The sequence below is a fragment of the Rhinopithecus bieti genome, unplaced genomic scaffold, assembly GCF_001698545.2.
Source record: "Rhinopithecus bieti isolate Rb0 unplaced genomic scaffold, ASM169854v2 scaffold_2888, whole genome shotgun sequence".
Classification (NCBI taxonomy): domain Eukaryota; kingdom Metazoa; phylum Chordata; class Mammalia; order Primates; family Cercopithecidae; genus Rhinopithecus; species Rhinopithecus bieti.
The window spans coordinates 1,785,847-1,800,623 of NW_016804209.1; the positions used below are offsets into that span (position 1 = coordinate 1,785,847).

Here is a 14,777-nt window from a genome sequence, read left to right on the forward strand (position 1 = left end):
AGAACACTTTTCAAAACAATTGCCCCGTACAATAAATAAGACGCTTGAACTCCCACTGAAGGAAATCTCTTTATCCAGAGGTTCTCCGTTTAAATATGTTATCATTACACCAGCTTTGACTAGAGCCGAGGGAATAAGCAAACAGCTTCTCAAATAGGAACTGCCTTAGTTATCTATGTCATTAAAGCGAAGTTCTTAAAGCCTGAGTGTTTTAACACTTGTTTTTAATGCAATGTTTGCTAATTAAAGTTGCAGGCATAACTGCCTTATTTTTACAAGTTAGAAAAGGTCCTTGTCAGTGATTTTGCCAATAGATGGTCTGTCTACAGATGGGAGGCTTTTATTCATGGGCATAGATCTCATTATGCATTTAGGAATTTTTTTTAAAAACTCTTGGCTTTGGAAATCGTTGAGTTGTGTTTATTCTAGTATGAAGTAAAGGAACTTTCATAATTTATTATAATTGTTAATTTGGTTATTTTAAAACAAGCAGATCGTTTGTGAATACCATAATTTTGGTATGTATTTGCATATTATACTGATAATTATGTTTCTCTCATTTTAGTTGTATGCCTGATGGCCTATCATCTACTTTTTGGAATGTTTGTCTGGTCATACTGGAAAACTATCTTTACATTACCAATGAATCCTTCAAAAGAAGTAAGTTAAAATATTAACAAAATTATTCTAAAGATAGAAATCAATAATACTGATGTATTATTGAAGAATGAATTTTATTTTTAATGTTGCAAACTTATTGAGTGTAGTGACTTTTTAGATTAAAAAATTAATATGTCTTGATAAATACTTGAATTTTCACTTGGAAATACTATTTTTCACCAGATGAGCACTGCATTTTCTGTATTAAATCTGTTATGAATTCCATTTCCGCTTTACAGTCATACATCAGGATGGATGGATAGGTACACAAAGATAGATAATAAAATAGAGCTGGAAGGTAGACATAATTCTGTGATAATTATCATATTAAAGGTGTATTAGTTGGTTATTAGCCACCAGAAACAACAATAACAACAAAATAATGGCTTAGTTAGTCTTCTCTGCATTCAAAAAGTCCGTAGCTAGTCCACAGCTTCCAGGTTGTCTTGTTTCTCTGCCACGTGTAGCCTCCATTTCCAAGGTCCCCTCTTGGTCTAAGACGGATGCTGCAGTTCCAACCATCACATCTACATTGTAGCCAGCAGACTAAAGAAAGTAGGAAAGAGGAGAAGTAAATGTCCTTCTCTTCAAGAACACTTTCTAGACATTCCTGATGTCATTTCCGCTTACATTTAGAAGTTAGTTATACGGCCACATCTACCCACACAGAAGATGGGACTGTAGACTTTCTTCTCGACGGCCATGTTAAACATGAAAGAAGAGAAAGATGGTTACTGAGAGACAGCTGGCAATGTCTGCTCCAGAGGGTTTTAAGTAGAGTGATGGATCAAATTTACATATTGAAAAGATCATTCTGTCTGTTTGTGGATGATTCATCCTGGCTAAACATTCTTGGGGCAAAGAATTGTGTCTCACTAATTTTTCTATCCTTGACAGATAGCCCAGTACATTGTTGAATAAAAATATACTTTGCTAATAGTGGTATCGGTGTAGTTTTAGTAAGCCACGGTAAACAGAAAAAAAAAAGCATCACTGTAGACAGTTTCCTGAAGTAATCAGTTTGAAATAAAACTTTGGTCAAAAAAAGCCAATAAATAAGCTATTTGGCTTGGGAGAGGATAGTAAAAACCACAGATATTTGCACGGAATTAATGGTATGCCTGGCTTAGAATGCTCTGTCTATCTGTCTATCGCCTGTTTTTCTTCTATTCTCCACTTCTTTTTCTTTCCCAATCTGTTTTTTTTCTTTCCTCCTACCATATTTGCTTCTTTTCCATCATCTCTCTTACCTTCATCCTGTCCTTAGTAGTAGGTTGGAAAAAAAATACTGACTTCTATCATAGGTAATCTCATCCACTCTGGTAGTTTACATACAACCTCCCAAATCTATTTTGAGTTCTAAACTGCCCCTTAAATTTCAAACTTATGTATCCCCCTGCCAAGCATAGCTTCTTAATAATTCCACTGACACCTCAAATACAAAACATCAAAAACAGGAGTCATCACCTTCTCCTTCCCCAGACTGTGACTCGTCTCTTGCTTATGTCAGTTAATGGGCAGTTTATCACTGCTCTAATTCTGGGTCTTCATCGTCTCCCTTGTCTGAGACATTGTATTCTTCTCCTGGTAATTTGGTTATTTTAAAACAAGCAGATCGTTTGTGAATACCATAATTTTAGTCTGTATTTGCATATTATAATGATAATTATGTTTCTTTCATTTTAGTTGTGTGCCTGATGGCCTGTCATCTACTTTTTGCCATGTTTGTCTGGTCATACTGGAAAACTATCTTAAGGTTTTCTGTTTACAGCCTTGCCTACCTTTCCTCCCCAGAACCCCACAAAACTTCAAACAATACCCTGAAGCTGGAGTGGTCCACCTAAAAACCGATGTACCGCCTTCCCTGTACTGCTTGTGTCTATTACGATTCTACATATCCCGCAGGGGAAGGCTCAGTCGCTCCAGCCTAGCAATAGCAGCTCATGTCTCAATTTCTTACTTTCCACTTTGTACTCTAGTAGTTCTTAACTGCACATAGTTTCCTGTGTACAACATGGCGTTATTTCCTTTCCAAAGTATTCTTACCCCTTTCTCACTGAAATAATATATATATTTTTTTCCATTCCTACTGGCAGCTCCTTCTTGGTCTCCTTTGCTGGTTCCTCTTCAGCTCCTAGACTGCCAAAGCATGGGAGTGTTCCAGAGCTTAATCCCTGGACCTCTTTTCTTATATACCTGCATTTATTCCCTTGTGGATTTCATTTATTTCTATGGCTTACTGTGTCACCCCAGTACTGCAGCTCTCAGATTAATATATTAGCCTGGTGCTTGCTAATAAACGCCTGACACATTTCCAGCTACCTATTTTGACATCTAATAGAAATTTCAGGGTCAACAAAACTGAAAACAAACTTCTCATTTCTCGTTTAATTCCCCAGTTCTCCTAGTCCTAAAGTTTTCTTATCTCAGTAATGACAATTTCGCTCTTCTGTTCAGGCCTGAAACATTGGTGTCACCCTTGGCTATGTTTTTTCTCTCAGACGCCACATCTAGTCAATCAGAAAATTCTATACCGTCACCCTCAGAGTATGGCCACAGTGTGAACTCATGTCCCGCACTACTGCCTGCTCCCACCCTGGTCCAAGCCACCGTCCTCTCTTGTTTATTCATTTGCAGTAGCCTCTTAACAGGTTTTGTTTTGTTTTGTTTTTTGGCCTCCTCTTGTGTATTTTCAACACAGTAGCCAAAGTAATCCTTTCAAAAGACAAGGCAAATCTCTCACTTTTTTGATGTCTTTTTACAAATGATACCTTATCATTGAGGCTATCTGTGATGACTCAGCATAGAATAGCAATCCCCCAACCCCCGGTATTCCCTGCACCTTACCTTCCTGGATTTTTCTCCATACCATTTACCATCATGCAACACGCTCCATATTTATTTGTTGAATACTTTTAAAAATACACCATCACTAGAATGTAAGTTCCATGAGGGCGTGAAATTTATCTTTGTTCACTGCTTCATCACCGGGGCCTAAAGCAGTGTCTGACCTGTAGAAGGTACTCAGGAGATATTTTTTAAGTGACTGAAAGTGGGGAAGAAGTTATGCATACAGAGGCAGGTTTATTTTTATGGCTTTGGCAGGAAGTTGAAGTGACTTCTAACTTCTCTCTAACATTATATATGACGTCATTGGCTAACAATGAAGAGGTAAGTGGGTTAATTAAGGGTTGGGAGAGTAGAGAAGGTTTGAAATAGTGGATTGGACAGAGTGTCAAAAGGAAATGAAACAGAAACACGCAAGAAAGAACACAGCATTGAAGGAGCAGTCAAAATTGATGACAGTGACATTATAACAGTATCAGGCTTTGTTGCATGATTTTTCTACAAAAGATATACCTTGTTCATACAACTGTGTGAGATAGATATTATTTTTTACTATTTTACAGATGGAGCCATTGGCTTTGAGCATGAAATAATTATCTTAAAGTATCTAGTGCTACTGTGTGGGAGAGCTAAGTTTCAAACAAAAGTCCTTTCAACCCTTAGGGACACTTTCTTTTCACTACACTATGCTCTAGTATGGAGAGTAAGCACAATGGGGTGGGAGTGCCCAGAACTTCAATTGCAGCATGGGGAAAATATAGCAAAAATTTTTGTACATATTATTTAATATTTTGATTTTTAAAGTTTTGTATATGAGGTACACAAGATGGTAGCTGATAAAGTATATGCCAATACACGAACCTGGGAGGAGGAGGTTGCAGTGAGCTGAGGTCGCACCATTGCACTCCAGCCTGGGCGACAGATCGAGACTCCATCTCAAAAAAAAAAAAAAAAAAGAAAAAGAAAAAAAAGAATATATACCAATAAATACTCATCTGTTAGCAGTGTGATCTCATGTAATTTTTTAATTTTTTGCAGTTAGGGGAACATGATCAAAAGAGTTTGGAGACTACTGTTAGGAAGAAAGAGCCCTTGTTTGGTGGTTAAGAACCTTAGAATATTCCCTTTATAAAATGCAAGGTCTTGGGCTATTCTTTTAATTGATCAGCTGTTAGAGACCTCTCGCTTGTAAAATGAGGATCCTGAACTTAGAACATGTGAATTAAAATTTGCCCTTTTCATAGCAAGATTGTTAAAGTGATAATAGTTTTTCATTGGTAAGGGGTTCTCCATATAAAAGTAATATAACTGCACTAAATTATATTGTGAAAATAGAAACTAGGCAAAAAGAAAAAAAAGAGAACAAGCCATTACACCAATTCAAGCACTTTACATTCTAAATTTCTTTGTAGTTAAAAAAAAAAAATCGTGAGTACCTAATAGGTATATATATTTATGGGTTACATGAGGTATTTTGATACAGGCATGCAATGTGTAATAATCACATCAGGGTAAATGGGGTATCGATCACCACAAGCATTTATATTTTGTGTTACAACAAATCCCATTATACTCAGTTATTTTAAAAAGTACAATTAAATTATTATTGACTGTAGCCACCCTATTGTGCTATCAAATACGAGGTCTTATTCATTCTTTTTTTTCTTTTCTTTTTTTTTTTTTTTTTTGAGATGAAGTTTCACTCTGTCACCCAGGCTGGAGTGCAGGGGCACAATCTCAGCTCACTGCAACCTCCGCCTTCCGGTTTCAAGCAATTCTCTTGCCTCAGCCTCCCGAGTAGCTGGGATTACAGGTGTGTGCCACCACGCCTGGCTAATTTTTGTTATATTTAGTATTTTAGTAGAGACGAAGTTTCACCATGTTGGCTAGGCTGGTCTCAAACTCCTGACCTTGTGATCTGCCCACCTCGGCCTCCCAAAGTGCTAGGATTACTGACGTGAACCGTGGCGCCTGGCCCTAATTTTTGTATTTTTAATAGAGATGGGATTTCGCCATGTTGGCCAGGCTGGTCTCGAACTCCTGACGTCACATGATCCGCTGGCCTCGACCTCCCAGAGTGCTGGGATTACAGGTGTGAGCCACTGTGCCCAGCCTTATTCATTCTTTCTAACTTTTTTGGTTTTGGTACCATTAACCATCTCCACTTCTGTCCCAGTTCCTCACTACCCTTCCCAGCCTCTGGTTGCCATCCTTTTATTCTGTATCTCTGTGAGTTTAGTTGTTTTTATTTTTAGCTCCCACAAATAAGTGAGAACATGTTAAGTTTGTATTTCTCTGCCCTGCTTATTTTACTTAACATTATGACCTCGAGTTCCATTCATGTTGTTGCAAATGATGGGATGTCATTCTTTTTTTGTGACTGAATATATTCCATTGTGTAAGTAAACACCACATTTTCATTATCCATTCATCCATTGATGGATACTGAGGTTCCTTTCAAATCTTGGCTATTGGGAATAGTGCTACAATAAACATGAGTGTGCAGATTGTCTCTTAACATACTTGTTTCCTTTCTTTTAGGTTTATACTAACAGTAGGATTGCTGGGTCATATGGTAGCTCTATTTTTGGCTTTTTGAGAAACCCATTGTTGTAGTTCTAATTTACGTTGCCGCCAACAGTATACAAGGGTTCCCTTTTCTCCACTACCTCACCAGCGTTTGTTATTGCCTTTATTTTATTTTATTATTATTTTTTGAGACAAGGTCTTGCTCTGTTGTCCAGGCTGGAGTGCAGTGCTGCAATCACAGCTCACTGCAGCTTTGACTTCCTGGGTTCGAGCAATAGTCCCGCCTCAGCCCCCTAAGTAGCTGTGACTATAGGCATGTATCACCATGCCTATCTAATTTTTTTTTTATTTATTTTTTGTAGAGACGAGATTTTGGTATGTTGCCTAGGCTGGCCTCAAACTCCTGGGCTCAAATGATCCTCCTGCCTTGGCCTCCCAAAGTGCTGCGATTATAGGCATGAGCCGCTGCACCTCCCCTTTGCCTGTCTTTTTGGATAAAAGCTGTTTTAACTGGAGTGCGATATCTCATTGTAGTTTTGATTTGCATTTCTCTGATGGCCATGGATGTTGAGCATATTTTCATATTACCTGTTTGCCCTCTGTGTGTCTTCTTTTGAGAAATGTCTATTCAGATCTTTTGCTCATTTGTAAATTGGGCTGTTAGATTTTGTCCTATAGGGTTGTTTGAGCTCCTTATACATTCTGGATATTAATCCTTTATCAGATGGGGAGTTGACAAGTATTTTCTCCCATTCTGTGGGTTGTCTTTTCACTTGGTTGATTGTTTCCTTTGCTGTACAAAAGCCTTTTAACTTGATGCGATCCCATTTGTCCACTTTTGCTTTGGTTGCCCTTGCTTGTGGGATATGACTCAAGAAATCCTTGCCCACACCAATGCTTTGGAGAGTTTCCCCAATATTTTCTTTTACTGGTTGCATAATTTGAGGTCTTAGATTTAAGTCTTTAATCCATTTTGATTTTTGTGTAGGGCAAGAGAGATGGCTCTCATTTCATTCTTCTGCATGTGGAGATCGAGTTTCCCCAGCGGCGCTTATTGAGGAGACTGCCTTTTGTATGTTCTTGGCACCTTTGTTGAAAATGAGTTTACTGTAGATGTGTGAATTTGTTTCTGGGTTCTCTCTTTTTTTCCATTGGTCTATGTATGCCAATACCATGCTATTTTGGTTACTCTGTACAAATGCTAGTCTTATGCCAGTACCATGCTATTTAGGTTACTCCCCTACACTAAACTCTGTAGTGTAATTTGAAGTCAGGTAATGTGATCTTCCAGTTTTGTTCTTTTTACTGAGGATAGTTTGGGCTGTTCTGGGTCTTTTGTGATTCCATATAAATTTTAGTATTTCTCCTCCTTGGGAAGGCTTTCCAGGTTAGGTGTTGTGATCTAAGCTGTATCCGCATTAGGAGGTACCCCAGTCCCAGTAATACTGTGGTTCTTACAGACTGGTAGATATGTACTGGCTTGGTGGTCTTGGAGAAGATTTGGAAGAATTCTCTGGATTACCAGGCGGAGACTCTTGTTCTTCTGCCTTACATTCTTTTAAATAAACAGAGCCTCACTCTCTCTGTGCTGAGCTGCCGGGAGCTGGTGGAGGGGTGACATGGCACCTCTGTGGCCATCACCCCTGGGACTGTGCTCAGTCAGACCCAAAGTCAGAATAGCATTGGGTCTCACCCAAGTCCCGCTGTGTCCACTACCTGGCTCCTCCATCTATGTTCGCTCAAGGCTGAAGGGCTCTGCCGTCAGTAGGTGGCATTTAGGCTTGTGTCCTTCCCTTCAGGGTGGAGAGTTTCCTCAGGCCCTGGGCGGGTCCAGAGCTGCTATCAGTGATACAGGTACTGCAGTCAAAAACCTTTCTAGTTTTATTTTGATATTCAGAGTGTACCTGTTCCCATTTTTTAAATTTAATAGTCCATCAGTGGCTTATTAATATTTTTTATTATTCTTTAAGTTCTGGGGTACATGTGCCGAACATGGAGGTTTGTTACATAGGTATACATGTGCCATGGTAGTTTGTTGCACCCATCAACCCATCATCTACATTAGGTATTTATCGTAGTTCTATCCCTCTCCTAGGCCCCCACCCACTGACAGGCCCTGGTGTGTGATGTTCCCCTCCCTGTGTCCATGTGTTCTCATTGTTAACTCCCGCTTACGAGTGAGAACATGTGGTGTTTGGTTTTCTGTTCCTGTCTTAGTTTGCTGAAAATGATGGTTTCCAGCTTCATCCATGTCCCTGCAAAGGACATTAACTCATCCTTTTTTATGGCTGCATAGTATTCCATGGTATGTATGTGCCACATATTCTTTATCCAGTCTATTATTGATGGGCCTGTGGGTTGGTTCCGAGTCTTTGCTATTGTGAATAGTGCTGCAGTAAACATACGTGTGCATCTGTCTTTATAGTAGATTATTTCACTGACATATCACTTTTTAAAAGTTTTTTAAATTGTAAAATATTTTATGCATATTACTGCATATATACAAAAACATATATATAATGCACTTCTTAAAGAATAATCAAGTGAAAACACGTAAGCAGTCACTGAGCCGGTATGTCAAACACTGTTCACATTTTCCATCTCTGCTGTGTGTCTGTCAGCTGTTTCCCTTTATTCCTCAAAACGTAACAACTATCCTGCATTTTCTATTCCTTTCTCTTTATAGTTTTATCACATGTATATGTATCTCTAAACAACAATGTATATGTTCTTTAGCTTGCTGATTTTAAAATTAGATGAATGGAATCATTGTATATATGTTCTGGAAGATTGTTTAATGTTGTTCATTATATTGAGGTTCTTTGCTTTGCTATACACAACTACAGTTTATTAACTGTTAAATGCTGGTACTATTCCATTATTTGGATATGTCATACCCCAGTTTATCCATCATCCTTTTGATGGACATTTGTGTTTAGTTTTTTTATATTTCAAACAGTGATACTGAGATTTTTCTTGTACATGTCTCCTGACGCACATTTATAGAAATTTATACAGGTGTGTGTGTGTCTGTGTGTGTAAGATATATATTTATATGTATATTATTAAACAGGAGCCCAAATTTTATTTTTCTCAAATATTTTAAAATTAGCTGGACCAAATTGTCAGTATAAGAAGTAAAATAAATAATTAGACCCTTTAGAAGTGCTGTGGAAGATTTCATGTAAGGATTACCACTAAGTTAAAACTCACTTAAATAAGAAAATATGCTTAATGGATTTTCTACATTTGTTCTTAATGATCGAAACGAAAAATTTCTTCATTGAGTTTTATTTATTCGTGGGGCCATTTTATCTACCAGTATAACTAATATTTTGTTGGAACTCTGCGGTTTATAAGCATTTTTATGTACTCTGTTCCTTTTGAGTTACACAGAAACCAGAGGAAGTAGGCATAATGGTGTTATGATTACTAGTGTTATACCCTTTTCTAGATGCATAAGTGAATGACCTGTAAGGTGAACAGACTTGCCCAGATTTCAAACTCTAGTGTCTCTTTGAATGTACAATATACCATTAATATTTTATAAATACCCTTTTCCGGGTATGGTACAGAAGACCAATATGTTATTTCTTTGAAAATACTGATTAAAATTTAAATGTATTCCACAGTTCCATCTCTCTTATGCAGAGAAAGAATTGTTGGAGAGAGAGCCAAGAGGAGAAGCCCATCAGGAAGTTCTTAGGCGAGCAGCCAAGGATCTTCCCATCTATACCAGGACCATGTCTGGAGGTAAATGTCAATAATGGGTGCTTTGCAATGGTATGCAAATAACATCATTAAGGTGACTGTAAGAAAATGTGTTTATATACTTGAAATGGTAAAACACTCATTTCAGAATACTGTGTTATTTCTTGCACTGCTGTTAAATCTTTCCTGCATGATTCCATAAAACAGAATGGAAACCTGAATAACACTGTGGCAAAAAGATATCTCAAGGAAATCAGAGCTGACTTTAATCCTGTTCTGCCTACTTAGTTATGACTCAGTGAAGATGTGAGAACTGCTGAAATCTTGATTTATAGTAGTACTCATGTTTAAGGTTTTAATTGTAGACTTTCCTATACATATTTAATTTAAGGCAGCAGTATCTGTAATGAATATAAAATGAATACTTTTACAAGTATTTTTTCATAAATTTAGAACAGTCATATAGAAGATGTAAAATTTCATTTAGGTATTGGTATAATTTTTTATCTCTCTTTAAAATTTTCTTAATGCAATAAATTAATAAATCTCTTGCTTGGGACATACTTGACGGTAATTTGACAACTATCCAATTAAACAATTGTCTTACAACTGAAGTCCATGGACTAGTGATGCTTACCCACCAAGACTTGCCCAGAACTTCTGTGGCTTCAGACCTGTGCTGCCCATCATGGTAGCTGCTAGCCCCATGTGGCTTTTGAGCACTTAAAATATGGCCAGTTCAAATTGAGATGTGCTCTAAGTATAAAATACACACTGGTTTGAAAGACTTACTGTGAAAAAAATATATAAAATATCTCATTAATGGACAGACACAGTGGCTTGTGCCTATAATCCCAGCAACTCCGGAGCCTGAGGTGGAGGATTGCTTGAGCCCAGGAGTTAGAAGTTGCAATGAGCTGTGATTGCACCACTGCACTGCTACCTGGTGACAGAGTGAGACCCTGTCCCTAAAAAATAAAATAAATAAAAAATGTATAAAAGAAAGAAAGAATGAAAGAAAAACTCATTAAGATTTGTGACTGTGTGTGGTGACTCATACACCTGTAATCCCAGCACTTTGGGAGGCTGAGGCAGGTGGATCACCTGAGGTCAGGAGTTCAAGACCAGCCTGACCAACATGGTGAAACCCCATCTCTACTAAAAATACAAAAAAATTAGCTTGGGCATGGTGGTGCACACCTGTAGTCCCAGCTACTCAGCTCAGGAGGCTGAGGTGGGAGAATTGCTTGAACCCAGGAGGCGGAGGCTGCAGTGAGCTGAGATGACACCGCTACACTCCAGCATGGGCGACAGTGAGACTCCATCTCAAAAAAAAAAAGATTTTTATATTACTTATATTTGTTTCTGACTCACTTACTATAACTACTGATAATTGAAAAAACATCAGAAAAATTTCCTTAGGAGATTCTCTGTTCTTGTTAAACCTCCAGAGAACTGTGGCTGTAGGCAAGTCATTCCATTTTTGTGTTTAAACAGCATCAGATATCTTACTTTTTACCAGATTTAAATTGTATATGCTTTTTAAAATTTAAATTTGAAGAGATGATAAAAGCCATTTAATTGTATATTCAATTCAGTGTTAACTCTGAGACTAAGTGGAGCTTTTTGTCCCTAGCCATCCGATACTGTGACAGATGCCAACTTATAAAACCAGATCGCTGCCATCACTGCTCCGTCTGTGATAAGTAAGAGAACCTTTAACTTCTAAAATATCTACATGCTGGTGGTCTTTTTCTTCATTATGTTTCTTTTCTCACTGTTTTCCTGATTATCTTCTCCATATTCTCACTTCTCAGCCCTTGATTTCGGAAATACAGTTGGGATAACCCACTGGCATTCGTGCCAGTGAGGCCTGAGGCCACAGTCAAGTGTCAGTGTGCCCTCAGATTCACGGTGCCCTGAAGTATGTGATTTTTAGCAGTTCTGACTTGGCTAGTTCAATTTAGGAAATACTTCTATGAGTGTTTTCCATTTTTGAAAAGATAACTCAGTTGACTTCATGACAGTCAGACGTTGTTATATATTTAATATACTCCAAGAACAGTATGACTTGGCGTCAGGATTGATATTGAAGGAGAAGTTTTATCCAGACTTTCTGTAAATCCGTTGCAGTTTTGTTCTTTCTTTAGCATAAGATAGTTGTATATTAATACATTATATTGTTTTTAGAAAATGAGTTGCTTTGCATCTTAAGCATGTATATTTCAAATTCAAGTTACCTTATTATAAGAATTGGCTATAGTGTTTATTTTAGATGAGAACTTCTGCTATTATCCAATTTTTAGATAAGTAAATAATTTTGCAATATTTTGCTTGCCACAGCTCTTTGAACTAACCATAATTTATATTTTTATGATGTAATATGATTAAAATTTCATAGGGTATTGGGTTTTGTGTTTTGCTTTGTTTTTTAGATGTATTTTGAAGATGGATCATCATTGCCCATGGTGAGTTGACTGTATATTTAAACAAGTTTGTGTCCCTTATAAATGTTAATAAATTGAATCACCCATGTAAATCTTTTCACAAATGAAATATTACTGGAGTTGACATAGCAGGAGCTTTCAGATTTAGTTTCTGATATTTTTTTGATTAGCTTAAAAGAGCCTTTATTTAGGGGAGTTTCCATGAAATACTTTTAAAACCAGTAGGTTAACAATATAAAAGTTAATATCATGTGTTAGCTCAGAACAAAGGATTTTCTTTGTATGCATGTGCATAAACATAGAGATTCCAGAATACTCCACAGAAATATACACAAAGATGTACATGTAAATTATACATAGTACCTCACTGGAAGGTTTTTATAAAGAATTAAGTCATCTAAAGCTTTTTAACAATTTATTTTACACAAAACTTGACATTAAGGAGTAGAATACCAACTACACAGATATACAAATGCACACATACATTTAAACAAGATTTTCCACATAGAATTCATTAATATTTGCTAATATTTCTCAGTCATGAAATTAGGTAATTTAATAGAGGATTATTTGAAAGATCTGATTAGTAAGGTTAATTTTCCTTCCTTTTCCTGTAATTTTTTATCTCAGTGTACACATGTCTTTGATAGTCATGCCCAGGTTGCTGGCCAGGTTGGATTTGGGCATGAGTAATACTTACTCTTCAAGCCTTCTTTCAGGGATGGCTCTACAGAAAGGTAGACATGCCCACAAGTCCACAGTAGGTATAGGGTGAAATATATGTAGGGAACAGTTCTCTTAGCAGCAGGAAAGATTCCCAGGGGAATGTAGGGATTATGGTATCCTGTATCTTTCACCATTGTACCTCTTTGTTTTCTCCAAGTCAATTTTCTCCTTTAAAGTGTTAAGGCTAGTCAATCTATACGAGAATGGCATTCTTCTTACAGGTCTCAATTAATAACCCCACTTTGTTTATTTATAATAAATAAACCCCACTAACTGATACTTGCATTCATTCTTTTGCACCCGCCCCCCGCCCACTTTTCTTTTCTGTTTTTTTTTTTTTCTTCCAACAAGTGTTCCCCCTCCCACCATGTCTTTAATTAGACGCATTCTTCTTCTTCTTCTTCTTCTTTTTTTTTTTTAAATACAGAGTCTCGCTCTGTCGCCCAGGCCAGAGTGCAGTGGCGCGATCTCGGTTCACTGCAACCTCCGCCTCCTAGGTTCAAGCGATTCTCCTGCCTCAGCCTCCCGAGTAGCCAAATTACAGGCGCCCACCACCTCCCCTGGCTAATTTTTGTATTTTTGGTAGAGATGGTTTCACCATATTGGCCAGGCTAGTCTCGAACTCTTGACCTTATGATCCGCCCACCTTGGCTTCCCAAAGTGCTGGGATTACAGGCACAAGCCACCATGCCCGGCCAACGTCTTCTTCATTCTCCTTACATTCATTTGTTGACTTCCCCTGCAGTTGCTGTCAATGCCCCACCTGTATCCCCATGACTCACCTGTTGAGTTCATGGCATCTGTGGTGAACAGCTCCCGTACCTGCTGGCAGCTCCCCATTCAGGCACCTGTGTTTCTTTTCTTCTCTGCCTGAGGGGTCTCTTCTACCTGGGTTCATACCTCTAGGAGCAACCCTCAACCAGTGACAGCCTGGCCAGTAAAAAATGCTTTATCCTTCCTGTCTCAAATGAACTGTATCCAAGTTCTGGTCTCAGGGTCTGCTTTGGGGTAAACCCGTATTAAGCACCCTCCTTTCTGGATAACTGTATACTCCAGATATATTCAGCAGAGTGGTAGTCATCAGAGGCATAGCGTTGATTTTGATGTTTCTTACCTTTATAAGGGATTGTGATGACAAGGAATGGAGAGGCGGGAAAAACTTAGGTCAGTACATACCTGTAAAGCTTCCCATGCCCATGCTGTACTCATAAAATTACAAAAAGAGAAAATAATAATTTACCATTACAGTAATCTTGCTAAATGAACAGTTAATTTGGCCTCATGAGAAACTTACAATTTGATAGCCTTTCCAGTTTCACAGGTCCTGTTAAATAAGTGAAGGAGAACAACAGAAATGAGACCCTAGTGTTTTTAAAAATAGGTTCACGTGGCATACTGCACACCACCTGCTGTTGCTCCACCCTTAGCTGGCAGTGTGGGAAGGTGAATGGACTGACTGCCGTACCTTTTAACCCCATATCGTCGTCCCTTTCCCCATCACTTCCCTTGCTGCATCCACTGTCCCCGCCACGGTTGTAGCTCTGGGTACTCCCTTGCAGAAAGCAGCAGCCATGTTGACTTGTGAAGGATTTGCTGCCAAGGGCCTAATACTCACTTGGTGCCAGCTGAGTGGAGCAGCCATTGTATGTAATTTTAAAATTTCAAATTAAAATTTTAAATATAAAAGTCTATAGCTAATAACATGCTTTTGGTTCCAAATTCAAAAATAAAACAGGTGGCCATGTTCTTTCCAGTCCCTCTCCCACCTTCTTCCACTACACACAGAGAACCAGGGTCGTTAATGTCATGGCACTTTTCAGATTTCAATGTATGTGTGCGTAGCCTACCAACCCCCTT

The 14,777-nt window shown here is 38.1% G+C and overlaps 1 protein-coding gene across 1 annotated transcript in view; it reads left to right on the top strand.

Annotated features, from left to right (window-relative positions):
* The window catches only part of ZDHHC2 (zDHHC palmitoyltransferase 2), a 71,343-nt gene that overhangs the window by 28,682 nt on the left and 27,884 nt on the right, over positions 1–14,777 (top strand). The window contains 4 exon segments of the mRNA XM_017867202.1: positions 566–660; positions 9,669–9,789; positions 11,384–11,453; positions 12,183–12,215. Coding sequence (XP_017722691.1) covers positions 566–660; positions 9,669–9,789; positions 11,384–11,453; positions 12,183–12,215 — 319 coding nt within the window.